Below are 19,477 nucleotides of genomic sequence, written 5' to 3'. Positions count from 1 at the left end.
GAATTTCACTGAGTGAAGGCATGTTTCATGTACTCTGCTTCCTCTAGGAGACAACTGTGTGTATGTAGACATATTTGTATCTCACAAATGATAGTTATGTCACAAGACATCCTGTGGGAGTTTTTTTCGTCTCTATGGAGGTTGTGAGGACAAAACTCAAGTCAGGGGGTTGGGAATTTGGCTCAGTGGTAGAGCGCTTGCCAGCGCAAGGCCCTGGCAGCTCCGAGAAAAAAACAAACAAACAAACAAACAAACAAAACTCAGATCAGCCTTGGCAGCAAGTGTCCCTACCCACTGAGCCATCTTGCCAGCCTTCTATTTCTTCTATCTCATGGCTGCACTATGGAAACCTGAGGTAGACCCTCCTAGGTAATGTAATTAGAACATTAAAGGTAACTACATTTCATTAGCTCACCAAGGTGATGGGCATGTTTTCAAGAAAGGAAAACGGAGAAGCAAATACAGCTTCCACACCAATTGTACTAAATACCCAAATCAGGATCGTTTAAGTCCTGTGTGCTGCTTGTGACTTAAATGACTAAAACCCCACTCTTTTTTTTTTTTTTTTTTTTTTTTGGTTCTTTTTTTCGGAGCTGGGGACTGAACCCAGGGCCTTGTGCTTCCTAGGTAAGCGCTCTACCACTGAGCTAAATCCCCAGCCCCCTAAAACCCCACTCTTAATCAAAAAAGGAGTATTTACAAAATCATGAAATTGTTAAAGATGGGACTTAAGACAGAACCCAGGACAGACATGAAGCCAACACTGGGCATGAAGGCCCTGTATCTGGCACATGCAGAACGCCTGTTCTCTGTGGGAAGAGTGGAGATGGTATCACTCAGAGGCCACCTGCTTTTGGCCCTAGAGAGCATTACTCACAATGAGGTTCAAAATCTTGTTTTGATGCATACCTTAAATGTAAAAACAGTGAGCAATCTCTGTCTTGACTCTTAACTCAGTCTTTAGGTAGCTGTAGAAAGTATCTGGTGCCCAAGGCCTCACTCACACTGTTTATCAGTGAGGTATCGACAACACCTGGGTAGGACACATTTCAAAGTGAACCCACACGCAAGGAGCAAAACCTTACTGCCATGTATCTGGCAACCCAAACAGTTCTACTTCTAAGAATTTATTTCAAGAAAAGTTACGATGTACACAAGATTCAGTGAACTTATATAACTATGTTTATAACTATGAAGAGATGGAAAAAGGTCAAACTGTGCAATAGGCAATTAAATAAATTAATCATGATTCAGTCATATAACAGAATAAAAACCCAGTAAAAATGATGCAGAAGATCATGCATGACCTGGGAAAGATGTTCACAATGTATTAAGTGAAAAACGAGTTACAAAACAGTGTGCACAACACGAGCCCATCTTTATAAAAATATACATATTTAGCAAAGTAAAAGGACAAATGAGTTATCAAAATATTAACATTGTTACTTCAGCACAGTAGGACGACTGCTGGTTCTGCTTGACCGTCACCTCCCGTTCTTCCCTATGTGCATCTCCTACACAGAAGGTGACTACTGAAAAGGAAAGGAGGAAGGAGAAGGGGGAATTATTTAATCTCAGAGTAGCTAGCTGTGTTCCACAAGACTCTTGGCAAGTGGCCATTACTGATCAGCCTGGACCTAGGGAACTGCTTGCTTTTGTCCACTGGAGCCCCAAAATTTCCTCTGGACAAACTATACAATAAGCCATTTTTGATAGGGCTAAAACTACCACACTACATACACAAAAATTCAAAGGAAGTATTACTAAAAAGACTAGATGAGAAAATAGAAATCTTCACTTTAAAAAAGAAACCACGCTACATCAACTAATGCTAGCTTACTGCAGATGGTGTGACAGCACACCAAAAGGCTCCGTGTCTCCTGATTCCAAGTGCTGGCTGCTCCCCTGCCTCACCGCTCCTCCGCTCACTTGCTCTCACCTGCAGCATCTGCACAGAACCACGCCCACTGCTCGGCTCCCACAGCCCGACAGGGACCTGACCTTTCCATGAAGGGAAATGACTATCAGTGGACTGAAAACTCCCTCTTCAGGAAGGGGACTGTGATACTTGAAGAAGAAAGGGGCCATTTCAGAGGTGGCAGGACCGTATGGAAGGGAAAGGAATTCTCACAGGCATGGCAGTAACGGAAGCTGCCTCAACAGCACAGACAGCAACAGGCACCAGGTCTGACAGGCCAGGCAACACTTGCTTCTGCATCCAACTTAATTATTCAGTTAAAAAAATGACGTTGCTTAAGCTATGACTGTTTACCAAAAAAAAAAAAAAAATGTTTTCAATAAATAAATGCTAAACATTCGGCTAAGTTACCATGCAGGATAGTGTATAGCTAAGACAAACGCAAATTCGTAATAAAGGCAACTTTCATTCAAAATGAACTCTACCCTTATATTTTATTAAAAGGGTAATAAACATTATGAATTAACCCAGCTGCTTACTTGAATTACAAAATAACATGATTCAATATGAAAATAAGAAACTGTCTACAAATCTCTGACAGTAATAAATCGCAATATACAATGCATACAGGCGTCACAGAGCAACACACTCTCGTACAAAACAAAAATATTTTTAATACCTTTAAAATCCAATTTTTTTCTTTTAAAATCATTCATGAAAAAGATTCTCAAGTCAGAATTAACACCTCAATTAGTCAGGCATCAGGAAGCTACGTTACAGCTACTTATTATACAAGGAGGCGGCCTCACTCTCACTTCCTCCCAATGCCTCTGCTCCAGACTCCGTCAGACTCTCGCTCGCGCTCTCCACACAGCCCGGCTCCATCCTTCCTTCATATCATGAAAACTGAATCTGCTGGACACCAGAAATCTAAGATTGGAAAATGTGATTATTTCAGACACCAAACAGGCCACAGCAGGAGCTGCTCCCGCCCCGGCCGGCCCCACCACCCGCCTAGGCTGCTCCAGTTCTCTATGCAGACGCCTGAACGCTCGTGAAAGGCCTGTCCTTAGGAAGTCTGGTAGTCGGACACACTTTGAGCAAACGACTGTTTGAAATGCAGAGCCAGCACCCACCATACCTGTTGATAGGACGTCGTGTAAACCATAACGTTTTGTTGTTGGCCATCTGCAGTTATTAACCCAGCCGGTAACTGGTTAGCTATGAGGAAGGGGAGGAAAAGGTTAGGGAGATAATCTTGACCTCAACCTCAGTTCAATGCCGATAATGTCCTATTACACTTCTCCCACACATGCAGAATATAATCCCATATAAAATCATAAACTTCACACTTTTTTTTTCCTTTTTCTTTTTTTCGGAGCTGGGGACCGAACCCAGGGCCTTACCGCTGAGCTAAATCCCTAACCCCAAACTTCACATTTTCAAGAAGTCCCCGAGGAATACAAGCCACACTGTGTCCTACTGTACCAGCCTAGTCACTGCCTCAGACCTCCAGAGTCTGAGTCCTGGGCAGACCTGGCCTCACCACAGGGTGTGGCTGGAGCACTGCAGGACTGGGCTGCTTGAGTCTTGTATGCTAACACAAAAGCCTACAATGTTACGTTACAAACTCCAGTTCTCAGTGTCCTGTCCCAGGGATCCTTACCGGAAACTGGAGGCTATGGAAATGACTCATGCCTATTAATGAAAGGTCAGTGTCCTCCATGTTAAAATCCCCGTGTGTCTATCACTCACTGACTTCAAACAAGGACATAAACTTTTATGGTCATAGAAACAGACACACGGCTCAGCACACTGCCCACGGTGAGGGCTCCCCAGCGGCAGTGCCGAGCTTACTGAATGCCTCTTCCGTGAGCTCCTCGCTGAGTCCATCTGTAGCAGACACGGCCCCACCAATGCCCTTCTCTCCCTTCATGGCCTACAGAATAAAGAAGCAAAACAAGCGTTCACACCAGACTATTTCTAAATGAGAATGTTCATGCAACGTCCAAAATCGGAAGCTTCTCTCAGAAGCCTTTATAGTATTTTATGAATACTTTTTGGGATGCCCCCACCCCCACCCAGCACAGAGTCACCGGCCAGGTGGGAGACAGTGGAAGGCTCCAAGCTTAGTGTGCACAATCCCCAAATCAAAGTCAGTGTGGCGCGGAGCCCTGGAAAGGCCGCCTGCTCTCTGCTCTATGGTATGTACTGTGGAAAGCATTGGGGAGAGTACTATGGATTATAGATACCCATTACAGGATTCTACTTAGTCCTACCGATCCACTTAGCTGGGTGTGGTCTACACGCCTGGAGGCAGTGCTGGGGAGGCAGACAAAGGGTCTCTGGGGCTCAATGGCCAGCCAGCCTAGCCAACTGGTAAGCTTTTGGCTCAGCGAGAGACCCTGTGTTAAAAAATAAGGCAAGAGGGGCTGGGGATTTAGCTCAGTGGTAGAGCGCTTACCTAGGAAGCGCAAGGCCCTGGGTTCGGTCCCCAGCTCCGAAAAAAAGAACCAAAAAAAAAAAAAAAAAAAAAATAAGGCAAGAGCTGTGTATAATGTGTATACACGTGCATGCATACACACAAAGGGTAGAGTCACGTACTCTGGTCTGAGAAGGTTCACACTGACGCCATTTCTAAGCAAACACGGCAGCACGGACCATAACTTCCGCAAACTTTCCAATAATCCACACTCAGTGCCGAGTGCCGTAAGCCTCTTCTCCATAGGAGACACCAAAGTAACCATTTAAAGCTGCCCGTGGTCAAGGAGTTCAGGCCCCAAACTCAGAATCTCTTTAATCACCACCTCCCTGAAGTTTGTAATAAACTAAGGAAACAATAAAGGCTTGGTATTTAAGTGCTATAATTTAACACATTAAATCCTCCTGGCTATGTCATCTGCTACAGTGTAAAGAGCGTGTCTCCTACCTCTCTGAACTTCTGGAGGTACAGTTTCAGAGGCTCCACGTAGCTGTCGAAGCCGAGAGTGGACATGGCGAACAGAATGTCCTCCCCGTTGATGGTCTTCCGCTTCTCCTGGTGACAGCGCTCACTTGCTTCAGATGTTATGAAGCTTATAAACTCACTCACACACTCCTGAACGCATTCTTTGGCATCCTTTGCAATCTGAATAAGTAAATTTGTAGGAAATACAAGTATTACTTTCTTAACAGCTGCAAAAAAACCAAAGCGCCATACAGAGCACACCCCATTATACTGGCTCGGTCTCAGCTAGCCCAGGCTGGGCTCTTGCTATGTAGCCAAGGATGACCTGATCTTCCTGCCTCCACCTCTCAGTGTAGTCTTAAAGTCCAGGGCTTTGTGTAAGCTGGGTGAGCACTCTCCCAGAGCTGGTGATGGCTAAGTGTTAGGCCCTCAGATATTAATACATGCTGGCAACAGCCGACTCAGTCAGAACGACAGGACATGCATGGACATAAAAGTGAGGGGAACCTCTCCAACTGCTCACAGCAACCACAAGTGGGCGGTAAGAGGTACCACACTGAGCAGCTCTACCATCCCAGACAGATGCCCAGGAAGGGCAACCCCGGTGCCTGCACTGAGAACATAATAGGCTCAGGAAGCACTTAGTCCTCTAGCTAAGCACTTCTATAATAAGGCCGTAACACAGTAAGGACATAAACAGGTCCCCTCCCTAAAATAAACAAACAGAAATGGACTGGAGTTGCCTTGCTAGTTAGGAGGACACAGGTTCAATTCCCAGTATCCACATGATGGCCAACAACCATCTGTAACTCCAGGTTCAGGGGTTCCTCTGGCACCAGGCATGCATGTGCTGCACAGATAGAAATGCAGGCAGAGGGGTTGGGGATTTAGCTCAGTGGTAGAGCGCTTACCTAGGAAGCGCAAGGCCCTGGGTTCGGTCCTCAGCTCCGAAAAAAAGAACCAAAAAAAAAAAAAAAAAAAGAAATGCAGGCAAAACACTCATATAGAAAATGATTTCTTAATGTAAAAAAAAAAAACAGCAAACAAAAAAACCCAAACAGTTAAGGAGTAAAATCTTGTTAAAAAACTCTTGAGGCTAGAACATGTCCTATGAGGGTTATGAGTGTTGCCTAAAACAGCACAGAGCATTAGGGATCAATCTTGTCATCCAGGCCTGTGTCTGCTCGGAGTGGAATGAAGTGCCTGTAAGTCCTTGGAGGCAGAAGCAGGCAGAGGCTAGCCTAGGCTACATAGCATGTTCCAGGCCAGCCAGAGCCACACAAGAAGAGCCTGTCTCAATGAATGCGTACAGAGACATAAAGTTCTGGGATCTAATAATGAAAACCAAATAGACCAATCAAACAATTGTAGAGCCACTTACAACAGCGGTGACACTCAAATGCCTTCCTGAAAAATTAGTCACTGGGCCCTGGCAAGATGGTTCAGTGCGTGAAGGGGCTTGCTTCCAAACCTGACCTCCTAGTTTGATCCCAGGGCCCAAATGATAGAAGGCAAGAACTAAATACTCTAGTCCCTCAGCTGTTCCCCATGTTCTGTGGGCATGGGGTGCACACAGGCATCTTACACGTGGAGAGTGACTGAGTCACACAATGCACTGATCTAAAACAATGAGAGCCAAATGCATAGCTCTGTTTCCTGGAAGCCACTTCAGTTAGTATCTTTCTAGCCGATACGTAGAGTTGTTACAGCTGAAACATGCGGTCAGCTTCACATGAGGGGCTCCCTGCCCTCCGAGAGCTAGGCTTCTACACAGGTGGGTTTAGTTACAGCATGTCTCTTTAGACCAGCCACATTTCAGCTGCTTGGCGGCCACAGATAGCTGGGGTTTGGGTAAAAAGACAGGGCAGGTATGAACAAGTCGGGAATAATTCCTCTGCCCTAAAAGGTAAGGAGGTAATTTCTCAGATTAGAACTTACAGTGTGAGTAACAACATGTCACAGTATTTTTACTGTATGCTTCACTTTCGAAAGAACATTTATAAAAGTGATGGAAAAGTTATATAATGACTGAATATGTAAGTGAGGCAACACAGAAAGCACAGGATCTACCTCCCACCAAATGGTTAAGATCAGTGCTGAGGTCTGTCTGCTTTATGACACAAGGTCTCACTGTATACCCAAGGCTGGTGTGGAACTTACATAGCCCTCAAACTGGTGGCAATCCTTCTGCCTCAGCATCTTAAATGCTGGCAATTAAAAGCAAGTGCCACCACACCTGGCTGAGGAATGTTTTGTGGAAGGCATTCTAAGACAAGCGACAGTGTGTCAGTTAAAGTGCATGTCAGGTATATACCTATTTGTGTAAAAGTGAAAAGAGAAGTTTTCAGTGCCAGCCAACATGACTGACAGTCGAGCCATTATGAGGTATGGGGGGTGGGGTGAGAGGACTCAAGACAGGACGATGTGCTGTAGCCAAGTAGTCAGAAATAAGTATTTGCTGTGCTGAGAGGCTGGGACTGAAATCAATAGCTGGCTACTGATTGAACTATGAATACATGTGTCTTACAGTTTCCACTCCCCCTCCCCCCTGCAAAAGAAAAGCCAGATAAAGTCTCCTCTACGTTACCTTTCCTGTTTGAGGTATGGCATTTTTCATTATCCTAGCCACATTTGCAATGGGAAGATAAATATCTTGTTCTCTGAAACTTTCTTTTGAACCATTTGTATCTTCATGATCATTCATGCTGTCCTCAGTATCTAAAGAAAGTTTTTTAAGAATTAGGTTTAGGGGCTGGAGATGGCTCAATGGTTAAGAGCACTGACTGCTCTTGCAGAGGACCTGGGTTCGGTTCCCAGCACCCACATCAGGCAGCTCACAACTGCCTGTAATTCCAGTTCCAAGATCTGACGCCCTCTGCCTCCACAGGCAACTGCACACACACAGTGCACATATGCTCACCCAGGAACACACGCATAAGTAAAAATAATAGTTTAAAGCTTTTCATAATTTTACTTCAACCCTGAAAGGACTATCTGCGAAGGCTCATCACCCAGTGCTCCCAGTGCATAACTGTTATTGCACTTTTCTCAGGGCTACAACTGACCCATTCACCTCATGCCTAGCAGTCTTTGTTGTCACTGTCATGTCAAACCCACCACCCGTTCTTCCAAAAGCTCCACTCACACCCCTGTAGAACCTTCCAACGTGTCCCATTTCACACAACACCCTGGCTGGAACTCTGCTGGTTCTCTCAAGAGTTTGATAGTTCCTTTCACTTCTTGTTTCTTTCCCCATAACCAGCTTTGTGTGCCGGTGACTTGGTTCTGGAGAGCAGACGGGGGAGGTGGCTCAGTGGCAGTGCTTGCCTGCTCAGCCTGAGGCAGCATCAGTCCCCAGCAGTGGCAGGGCTGGGCTCATCCAGTGCCTACTCAGCTATAAAACTGTCAGTAACCTACAATCCGTACATAGCTGGACTAAGGTTTATGTGTACCCAAAGCCAAGTTTATATAAGCCTGTATATGGAAAATTTATAAAGTATAAAACTCTTAGCATTTATATAAACTTGTTCATATAAAGTCTATATTAAATTCTACGGACCTGATTACTAACCCAATTGGATAATGATAATATAGTATCTAGGAACACAAATACTTTCACAGCTCCTAAAAATACATATTAATGTTTAAATTTACAAATGGCACAACAGCAAATTATTTCTGGCAGATTAACATAAGATTCCTCTTATTTACTGTTTACAGGAGTCAGTGGTTAAGTTTTGAACTTTTTAAGGCACACTTTTAAAGCACTCTTCTGAAGACTCTATCTAATAAAGACAGTAAGGGTCGCCTCTAACGTGTTTGCTTTCAGAATATCTGGATTGGACCAAGGGCCTCGTTCTCAGCCTACATCACTGTGTTATGTCCTCCAACTGGTACATCTGTCTCTCCTTTCTCTCTTCTCCCTTCCTCTCTCTTCCCCACTGCTTTTTCTTTTGAGACAGGGTTTCTCTCTGAAGCCCTGCCTAGTCTGAAACTGGCTGTGGAGACCAGGCAGGCACCATGCTCACAGAGGTCTGCCTCCTGAGCTCTGGGTTATAGCCGTGCACCAACACAGCTGGCATTGGCTTCTGTGATACAGGGTCTCAGACTTGGTGGAGCCAGGCCTGACCACGCAGCCACGTAAGGCAGGAGCCTTAGCCTGACCAACAGCTGGGACTATAGGTCTGCACCACTAGAGCAGGCTCCCTTAGATTCCAGTGAACCAAGGCATGCGGTCGCTCACTCTGCTGGGAAGACACTGGTGACCTGTGTAGTCTGGCTCTAAGCAGTGACCTTACCATCGTGGGGCTGGATCACATAATGACTTCCTCCGATGTAGTCTGCAGAAATCCCTAGTTGAGAAGCATCTGTTGTAGAGCTGTCGCCATCCATCTAAAGAGACAAAGTCTTTAGTGCGCTTCGGAAAACAAGACCGAGTACTTACTGTCACTGGCTGGACCAATGGTAGTCTTCAGTTGACCTCACTGCTGTTCCAATAATCTGCTAACTATTCGACATTCCTGTTCGTCTTCCAGGTACAGTAAGTATAAAGTCAAGAGGAACAAACAAAATAAATCCACAGTATGTCTCTTGCCTTTCAATTACATAACCCTTAAGGACGGCACAGTCGGCCTTAACTCGCCAGACACTTTTTCCTTATAATGCAAGTCAAAGTGAGCAGAGCTTCCTCAGGAAGCCGGCCAGCCGCCTCCTCAGCTGTCCTGTGGGGCCATGAGGCTTAAAGACTTACAGTGCTTTTGCTCTTGCTGTGCACCCCCTTTGTTCCCCAGCGGGGTCTGACTGAACCTGCAGCTCCCTGCCCTGACTTTCTAAGGGGGATTCCATGCAATGGCCACCACACCAAGCTTTCCGTCAGGTTCTGAGTGAGCCATTGCCTGGGTCTAGTACAAGTATTTTCTCTTCCCCTGGCTCCTCACCATTCTTAATTCTTTAAAGAAAAGGAAATATCCAAGAGGCCTGACTAGAGATAGAGCGAGCACAACCACAGACGAGAACGAGCCTTTCAGCGACCTGTATTTATACCTGTGGAGGTCTGAGGTCAGCTTCAGTTGTCGCTCCTCAGGGGCAGACACCTTGTTTTATGAGACAGTCTCTCACTGACCTGGAACCAGCCAATTAGGCTTGGCTGTCTGGCCTGACTCCAACCCCAACCCCAACTCCAACCCTAACCCCAGGCTGTGCACAGCATCACTGCTAGCCTTTTCATACGGGTTTTGGAGACTGAACTCAGATCCTCGTGTGGCAAGTACTGAATCACTGCGTTATGTCCTCAGCCCCAACTAGCTTTTTTGTTTTCAGTCTCTTTAGGGCTCTGAGCAATAGGAATTTAAAATGAACCGTCTGGGAGGGGAAGGAAACCACTGGCCCTGAGCAGATCTCATTTCATGTCCCGTGAGCAGACCCAAAGGGTTTCTGCTTTGCAAACAGTAGACAAAGAAGGACAGCCTGTGCACACCGTCTCCATGACAGTTCAGCAGCTGGACAGAAGTGGCAAACTGAACTAAGGCCTAGGGATTGCACACACTGCAAGCTCCGTTCCTGATAAGAGTACAGTTTCCATCTCTGTGGGTTTGCTCCAATCCTCACACACTAGGCTAGTTTCCAAGTTTCCAAGATGGCATGTCTTCTATGCATCTGTTAGCTTTGATATCTAATTCGGTTGTAGACAGACACATTTCATAATTCATAGCTGTCTTAAGGAGCCTCTAGCAGTCTATGGAGATGCAGGGTCCTACTCTCTGACCTGCCCACTCGTTTCTTTGTACATAGAACAGAACTGCCCTCCCTCCCACCGAGCTCCAGTGCACAGGAAAGTCAACCATCTCCCAACAGAGAATGCTACACAAATGCCCTCCGGGACACAACAAAGGGCCTGCTGGCCACCAGGAGATGCTCTGGTAGAGAGGGCCATCGTTTTACAGGAAACAACCAAAAGCTTTGTCTCAGAACCCAAAACTGGAAACAAGTCTTGACTGGTGAGGTCTGACAGCAGACATTCTTGGCTAAGTGGATGCTCACAGGACGCCAGTCTTACAGTTCCCTGCGCAGGGAGTCTGCTAAGGAGCTAGGTGGATCTAGAGATGAGCGGATGCATAAATGCAACCACAGATACTAAAGCACAACGCACTCCTGACACCCTGCCGCTAACTCTGACAGCTGCGAAAACTCAGCAGTTACTGCAGGCCCTGGCTTGCCTCTTCCTCTTCTGAAGCCGTGTCTTCTGCTTGACTGTGCGTGTCTTTGGTTCTGTCAACCCCACACCTTCTGTTCCTTAACTCTTTCTGCCATTAAATCCCACCCAGACTTTAATTCCAATATTCCCTTCCCTGCTGGGATTCCCGATTGATCGTATTCTGAGATTTCCAAACATTTAGCATTCCCTTGTCTGAAGTCAGCGGCGGCAGCAGCAGCAGCGACGTTCCTTCAGATAACAGCCTGACCTCTGGGTCTGACACTGAGCTAGTGACTCTGTTCCATGTGAGGAACAGGGAAGCTTGTTCTCTACTCTGAGGCTTTGCTTTCCTGTGAAATTGTATGAGAGAGCGTAGATGTAAGTCAGTCAATGACTATTTCACAGACCAGGCTGGCAGTGTTTATTGGCCATGCTTTGTGTGGTCATCTAACAGTAACGCAGATAAGGCTCTGCCCTCATCCTGCAGAGCAAACAGTGTTACACAATCTAGGGACAGGTGAGGATGCAGAGCAGTCTGTGTGCTCTGCCAGGCTCTGGAATCACCCGGTTGGAACTCTCTGCTGCTTTGATCAAGAGACCTTTCTGGACTTGAACAAGGTGGATGAGCAGAGGACTTTTGCTCACAGGGCTGTTGCATGAATCAGGAGACATCTGTAAATACCGAGCACGGTATAACGGGAATACGCCAGGGTGTTATATTTAGCATTATGTATCTATCTACAATATGTACATATTTAGAATTCTCTCTCTCTCTCTTTCTCACCCACGCTCGCGCACACACACACACAGCATTAGTTGTTAAATGTTTATATAAATAACGACAATCAGCCAAGCAACTGCTAACACTGCCCAGTACTAAGAAAAACCGAGGTTCTGCTAGTACCTTATTTCAAAGGGGCTTCACTAGACTAGTCTGAGGGGGCCCAAAAAAGCTCCATTAGGAGATGGCATTAAGCCAGCAGTGGTGCAGCCTTTAATCCCAGCACTCAGGAGGCGGAGGCAGAGACAGGCGGATCTCTGAGTTCAAGGCCAGCCTGGTCTACAAAGCAAGTTCTAGGACAGCCAGGGCTACAGATCTTGAAAAAATAAACAAAGAAAGTGCCATTTAAACTGAGATAAAAAGAGGGGAGGGGGTGTAGGGCAAGAAGATGTTTCAGACAGAAGAAATAGGAAACTGTGCTGAGGGCAGCGGTCTTATGCACAGGAGCCACCAGAGGGGAGTCTTAAGGGAAAAGAGGAGGCCATCGGTCATCACAGCAGACGGAGGAGCGAGGCATAGCCAGGAGTCAGAGGCTGTGCTGCACTGCTGCCATGGTAGGAAGTGGGGTAAGATGATCTCAGCACATGTCCAAGGCTGGAGCCCTGCACATCACCATGAGTTTACAACTGTGTGCACCCCAGGCACTTCCCAGGCCTAGGGAACTGGGGTTCAGAGGTCATCTCGTTACATCAGGTTCAGTGACTATGCGGTCTAGCTGGGCTGAGATTGTTGTTTAAATACGGTGCGACAGTGCATTGCATTCTGACTTTAAAAGCAGAGTATTTAAACCACACTGGTCCCTGTGAACACAGTAAATGGCCAGGCAGAGTAAACATCATCTTCTTTACTACGCTTATTTCTGAGCACTTCTAAAGCCTTCATGAAATGTTCATGGCCCCCTGCAGCAGTTTAGACACAGCCATGGGCCAGTAAGAGCTCAGCAGGTAAACTTGCTTGCCCCCAACCTAACAACCGAGTTTGATCCCTTGAACCCACGGGGAAAGGAGAGAACCCAGTTCCACAAGTTATCCTCTGACCCCACCTCATGCCCCTCACCTCCAGCACACTGCTGTCTTTTTAGGGTTTCAAAGGCACAAAGAACTTTTCTTTCTAGGTACAAAGACCTTTGCTCTCATATGTAACCTACCTCCTACCTGCTCTTTATCTTTTGGGAGTAAGAAACAGTATCAGGAATCCTCATCTCGACTCCATTTTCCTGCCCCGCCCACTTCCTTATTCTCACTCACATGTGTTGTCTCATTACCCATGGCTGTGAAAACCTTCCCTTCCCCCACCCCGTCTGCCTCTCCTCTCCTGCAATGCAAGGTTCTCACACAGCTTTCCACCTAACTCCCTAGTGCATGCTTCTAACCTCCAAAAGCCAGTGAAGCCACTCTGGAGGCCGCCAGCGGCCCTACCAACCTGATGGACCACTACAGTACTGACGCTGCCCGTCCCACTTCCCTTCAACCCAGACCTCCGAGGCAACAGTCTTACTCTATCCCCTAATTGTTAGTTTTAATCCAAGGTTGTTTTCTTTTTCTTTCTCCCCATCTGGTGAGCTCATTAAACATAAATTTATACTCACCATTTCCCTGCCATTCAAGCATCCATCAGTGCTTAGGACACCGGTGCCTAAGACACCTACCTCCCCTAGCCCTGCAACTCTAATAGAGCAAACTCGGCCAGCACTGCTTTCCTGGCTCCACCTGGACCTGCCCCTCCTATTCTGTCCTACCGGCCCAGCTCAGCATCCTATCAAGACCAACTCACCAAAAATGCTTCCACAAGATCTCTTGCATCAAATCCAAAACCCGTCTTCTAAGCTTTTTCTTGTAACCTAACAAAATTCTTAGTACTAGCATAGGCCTGGAGGACCACCAGATAAATGCAGACCTCTCATTTTAAGAGTGAAGCAACCATGACTCATAGGAACTGTACCCTGCCTGGAGTCACAGATACCACAGCAGAGCCACATCCAGGCCAGGTGGGAAGTCATCATTGCATTTTCCTATAAAATCCCCATCTGGAAAAAGTGGCTGTCTTCATCTCCAAGCCTGGCTCACTGGGTTGCCCAGGCTTTTGCTTTGGGTGACACCCTTTTCCTAGCCATACCCCACCACATCTAGGTCCTTTCCAGGCCAGGAGGATCCCGCCTGACAGTCCCAGGTCAACCACACCCCTTCTTAGCCACTTGTGCAGGAAGATTCACTTCTTGCCAGCAGAGCAGACAGGCCAGACAGGCAGGCAGGTTCTCTACCAGACGGTCTCTCTGGCACTGAGGGCCCACAGGAACCAGAGAGCATGTGCCAGTAGCTGACAAGAGGCAAAGGGCTAGCACAGGTAGTCTGCCTAAACTTCAGAACGACTACACAGCCCTCTCCAATACATGGGCTATCCTTTAATTCCATACCACATTAACCAAAATGATTAACTAAAACATACTTACTGTCATGAAATACTGTCAGAATTGTGTTATCTGCAGGGTTCTTGAACACCTGTCCTAAAGGTGGTGGATCTTTGTCCAATTTTAACCTAAAAGACAAACACACAAACATCTATTAATAGTAAAAGTGTAGGGGTTGGGGATTTAGCTCAGTGGTAGAGCGCTTGCCTTGCAAGTGCAAAGGCCCTGGGTTCGGTCCCCAGCTCCGGAAAAAAAAAAAAGTAAAAGTGTATAGACTATAGGCTTCCTTAAAATTAAAGAGGACGGACTCAGGTCATCTCACCTGCTATGCTTAATCAATGGAGGGTAAAAAGTTAACTCTACAGGGAAGGGGGGAAAAATGGCTTTCTAACATAACCCTGAATTTGCTCCAATAATCAATATACATCACAATACTCCCAAATAAGGGACCAAGTTATATATTATGCAAGAGACTGAAAACTCACACATCTAAATTTCATAAAATATTAACACCAAGGACAGAAATACCCTACTGATAAACTTGAATTTTTGAGGATGGCTTCCTTAAGTGTTTCAGAGATTATGTTACACATTTTTAAACTGAAATGGAAATATGTCAAGACAATAATGCATTGAAATTATCTTATGTCGAGCTGGAAAAAAACACACAAGGCCAAAGAGGGCACACCAAAACAAACACATTTCCACTTTAAGAGCCATCATTGTGAACTAAAACTGCATCAAGACTGCACTTCGTCTCCCTGTAAGGCATGAAGAGCGGAGCACATCACAAGCAATGACAGGACTGGGACCTTACTTGCTGGTTCCCCTTTTTTCCCCCAAAGGTAAGAAACAGGAGGGAGGTGCAAAGCAAACATCCTTTCCCTGTTCCTTTTAAAAGAGGGAATTCTGATTCGCATTGAAGCATCAAGTGTAGTACATAGCAGGGAAAAAAGGGGGGGGGGGGGCTGTTGAAATTTTAAAATGGCATTTAAAAGGGCCCAGACAGCAAAGACTGACTGACACTATTATAATCTTAAAGGTAATTTATATTGCCTTCCCGTATATGTCCCTATTCTGGATCCAAAACTGTTCCTGTTGCTTGAAAGTGTGTTTGAACACTCAAGCACAAGAGGCTGGTATGTTTATGCATCTTGCTTAGAGTGGGTATAGGGCAAGAGCCTTACCAACCCAAATCTTTGTAATCGCTCAAGGGAATGCATACATCTGCTTGATGTTTGAAGAAATGCAAATCTGTATCCAAGAAAAGCAATATTCCCTTCCTCCAACCTCCTTTCTTTGGCATCGACAACCACAGCTTTGCGTCGATAGAATCCTTAAATTAAGCCACAAAGAGCAGTGCAGAGGAGGAATAATTTGCCTTTTAAAGGAATTCTGGTTAAACTCTCAATACTTCACCCATAAGGCTCCTATTTATTAATGCCACTACTACTGACCAGTTGAGCCATCACTTTCTGTTACCGATTAGTTTCCTTACTGAGAGCTGAAGCCACCCGGGTGATTTTCGGCACCATCCACAAAACTAGGGTCTGTGAGGATTAGCGGGATGCCATTTTTTTTAAAGGTCGCCTGCTACCTAACCTTGCCTAAATCAACCAGCCCTGTCGTAGCACTTTAGGCATGAGAGGACGATCTGCGGGTGCTCGGTAAATTCTTTGTTCTCACAGACCCTCCCGCACACCCCCCACCCCCACCCCAGCACGGGTGACTGAAACCTCCGTGCAACCTCCAAGGCTCCCCTTCCCACCTTCGGGGCAAGTCCGGGGCGAGCCAGCCGCCAGATGGCTGCATGCTGTAGGCGCGGAGCGGGTCGGGGACCCGCCAGGCCGCTCGTTCCTCGCGGGGACCCGCCGCCTCGGCTCGCAGGTGCCCGGGCGGCCCCGCGGAGCGCATCCCCCCGCCGCCCGCGCCCAACGCCTGCCGCCGCCGGGATGCGGGAGACAAAGCGGCCGCTCCGGAGCGCCGCGTTCCCCGCCCGCCGGCTACCCGGACAAAATGGAGCCGACCCGGGGCTGCCGCCGCGAGAGCCCCGCAGCCGCCCGGCCCAGCCCGGCTCGGGCTCGCGGCCCCGCGCACAAAGCACCCGCCGCCCCGCGCCGGGCCCGGCCCGAAGCACAGCGGCCTCGCCCGGAGGCCCGGCCCGCCCGAAGGCTGCGGACTGCGAGTGCCCCCGACCGCTGCGGCGTTGGCGGCGGGGACGGCGCCGGGAGGAGACGGACATTTCATTCGAGCTAAAGTGGAGTCGGTTTAGGAGCGATCATTGGCCGAAGCGAGACACAAACCTCCAATGCAGCCCTGGTTGGCTCCCGTCTCCAATCGGCTGTTTGGTTGGACAGAAAATGGCTGCGAAGGAACCAGTCCCAGCGCGGAGCTCCACTTCCAGGACTCGGCCTCCCCTCCCTCCGCCGCGGGCCGCTTCCCTCTGCGTGACACCCTCCCTCCGCGACGCCCGCGCCCGAGGCCCCGCCCCCGGTCCGCCCCCGGCCCCGCCCCGCCTGGGAGTCCAGAAGCAAGGCGCGCGGTCCGTAAAAACGCGCGGGCGGGCTCTGGACGCTCGCTGATCTCCTTGCTGCTGAGCTTCGGAGAGGCTGGCGTTCTGATCCCCGGCTTGCAGAGCGGGTTTGCTCCGGCCTCTTTCTCCTCCCAACTCCTTCTTCCTCACGAACAGGCGTCTCGCCCGCCTGAGTTCAGCCCCGGAGGGGATCTACACCCGAGCTACCTTCCAGAATGCCTTAGGCACCTAGTGTTTTCTAGGTATCCCTCCAAGTCACCTCAGGCACACAGCGTTCCCACTCAGTCACAGCACAGGGCTGTTTTTCATTTAGCAGACCATCCCCTTCCTCCAAGTTTATCAGGTCGACCGGACCTATAGACCACCACCCTGTACACTGGCTGCTTTTTCGTGCTAGGTCTGCCCTACCAAGTTGGCTTACTACCTAAAGTGCTCTTTTCCCAACCAGATAACACCGGCTTGTAAAAACTCATGTCCTCTGTGCATTTAAGGCCTTCCCTGTTGGCCTCACTGAAATCTGGATCGAATGTCCCTTGACTATCATTCTCCCCTGTGGAGGAAATCCAAACGTCCTGCATGGTCAGTACTGCAGTATGCATGCACCCATACAGGTGGAAAATTATTGTCCTAGGACTTACAGGGATAAGTAAGCAAGACTGAAAATTCTAGGTCAGCCTGAGATACATTGAGACCTTGTATTTAAAAATAATAGTACGGGCGGGTCAGAGGGGTCAGGCAGGTGCACAGCTTTAATCCCAGGACTAGGGAGGCAGATCTCAAGGCCAGCCTGGTCTACAGAGTGAGTTCCAGGACAGCCAGAACTACACAGAGAAACCCTGTTTCAAAAAAACCAGAAACAATAGTAGTAATAAATATAGAAGGCCCTGGTGTTGTGGCTTAGGGCTGGGGAGACACAGACAGGAAGATTGGAAAGCCCAGGCCATCTTGGGCTCCCTAGTGTTATGTGTTCATATCCACCCTGGGCTACATAATCACAGACTGTATTTCAAAAAAAAAAAAGTATATGTAGGTATATATTACATATAAATGTGTGCATAAAATGTACAGAAAGATTGAGAATGGTGTTATTCATCAAGATCCTACTGTATCTGGAATATATAAATATTTCTCAGGCAAATAAGGAAGCAAGAACAAATGAGACTTGCTCAGTTGTTTCAAGAGGAGTAAGCCGGCACTATAGAATCTACCAGAATTCTAGGACACCCTCCTCTTGTTTTGGTTTTGTTTATTTGTTTTTTGTTTGTTTGTTTGTTTTCCAAGACAGGATTTCTTCCTCTGGCCTCCAGAATTCACAGTTCTGCCAACTTCTGCCTCCCCAGTACTGGGACTAAAGGTGTGGGCACCACCAACCTTGGGCCCAGGACCCCTTCTTACCAGCCAATTCATACATCAAAGACCTAAAAAGGCTAACATTCTAAAATTTTTGTTTGTTTGGTTTGTTTTTTGAGATGTTTCACTATATAGTTCAAGTTGGCCTTAAACTCAAGATCTGTCCCCACTCCCATCCTCGACCCCACCCCTGCCTTCTGAGGAACTGAACATATATGTCACTGGTGTTTGTATTAATCAGGTTCTCTGGAGGAAAAAAACTGACAAGATAGATGGATAGAGAGGGCTGGAGAAATGGCTCAGAGGTTAAGAGCTCCAACTGCGGGTTGGGGATTTAGCTCAGTGGTAGAGCGCTTGCCTAGGAAGCACAAGGCCCTGGGTTAGGTCCCCAGCTGGGGGTGGGGGGGAGCTCCAACTGCTCTCCCAGAGGTCCTGAGTTCAATTCCCAGCAACCACATGGTGGCTCACAACCATCTGTAATGAGATCTGGTGTGTCTGAAGACAGCTACAGTGTACTCCTATGCATTAAATAAATAAATAAATCTTTAAAAAAAAAGATAGATAGATACACACATACATACAGATAGATTCATATACATTAAATATATATAAAATATTAAATCCCATATAAATGATCAAATAAGTTCCATATGTACTTATGGGATTTATTAGAGAGGCTTATAGGCTAGTCCAAAGCTGGCATTACACCAGTGGAAAATCCAAGAACCCAGTAGTTGTCCAGTCCAAGAGGCTGGGTGTCCCGGCTGGTCTTCAGTGAACAGATGGACTTGCCAGTGACAGAAGGCAGGCAGGGGAAGCAAGGGGCATTGTTCCACCTCAAATGATCCAGATTTGGGGTGGGTCTCCCACTAGAGATTATTAGATCAAGAAAAGTCCCTCAAAGGTGTACCTTGATGCTTGGGTTTCAGTTAAAGCCAGATGCAGGCAAGGTGACAGCCAATAATGGCCATCACTGTGTATTAGTCAGGGCTCTCTAGAGTCCTAGAACTTATGGAATGCCTCTCTATATTAAGGCAAATTACTGTGATGACTGACAGTCTGTAGTCCAACTAACCCAACCTTGGGCCACTATGAATGGGAAGCCCAAGAATCCAGTAGTTGCTCAGTCCCACAAGACTAGCTACTTCAACTGGGCTTCTGTATAAGCTGGAATCCTAAAGAAATAGATTCCAACAGATGTGCTGGCAAGTAAGTGCAAGCTAGGGAGTGAGTCTTCCTTCTTCCAGTGTCCTTATGTAGGTCTCCAGCAGAAGGCATGGCCCAGATTAAAGGTGTGCACCACTACACCTGGATCTGGGACTTGTTTTGTCCCAGGCTGACCTTGAAC

General features: G+C 47.3%; 1 protein-coding gene across 3 annotated transcripts; it reads right to left on the bottom strand.

Annotated features, from left to right (window-relative positions):
• Positions 1-1,111: 1,111 nt before the first annotated feature.
• Nfyb (nuclear transcription factor Y subunit beta) lies at positions 1,112-16,685 on the bottom strand. 3 transcript variants are annotated; one of them, NM_031553.2, is made up of 8 exons: positions 16,550-16,682; positions 14,289-14,374; positions 9,164-9,257; positions 7,453-7,583; positions 4,848-5,045; positions 3,776-3,857; positions 3,060-3,139; positions 1,112-2,848 (listed from the first exon to the last, which is right to left on the bottom strand). In NM_031553.2, the coding sequence occupies exons 2-8, from the start codon at positions 14,292-14,294 to the stop codon at positions 2,816-2,818; spliced, it is 624 nt and encodes a 207-aa protein (NP_113741.1). In that variant the 5' UTR covers positions 14,295-14,374; positions 16,550-16,682; the 3' UTR covers positions 1,112-2,815. The 3 variants fall into 3 exon arrangements, with proteins under 3 accessions (NP_113741.1, XP_038934389.1, XP_038934390.1); XM_039078461.2 differs by lacking the exon at positions 16,550-16,682 and adding an exon at positions 16,015-16,500; XM_039078462.2 differs by lacking the exon at positions 7,453-7,583 and having other exon boundaries at positions 16,550-16,685.
• Between the last annotated feature and the right edge of the window lie 2,792 nt (positions 16,686-19,477).

Source organism: Rattus norvegicus, chromosome 7, assembly GCF_036323735.1.
Source record: "Rattus norvegicus strain BN/NHsdMcwi chromosome 7, GRCr8, whole genome shotgun sequence".
In the NCBI taxonomy this organism is placed as follows: Eukaryota; Metazoa; Chordata; class Mammalia; order Rodentia; family Muridae; genus Rattus; species Rattus norvegicus.
This window is presented reverse-complemented; position numbering and strand designations above follow the sequence as displayed.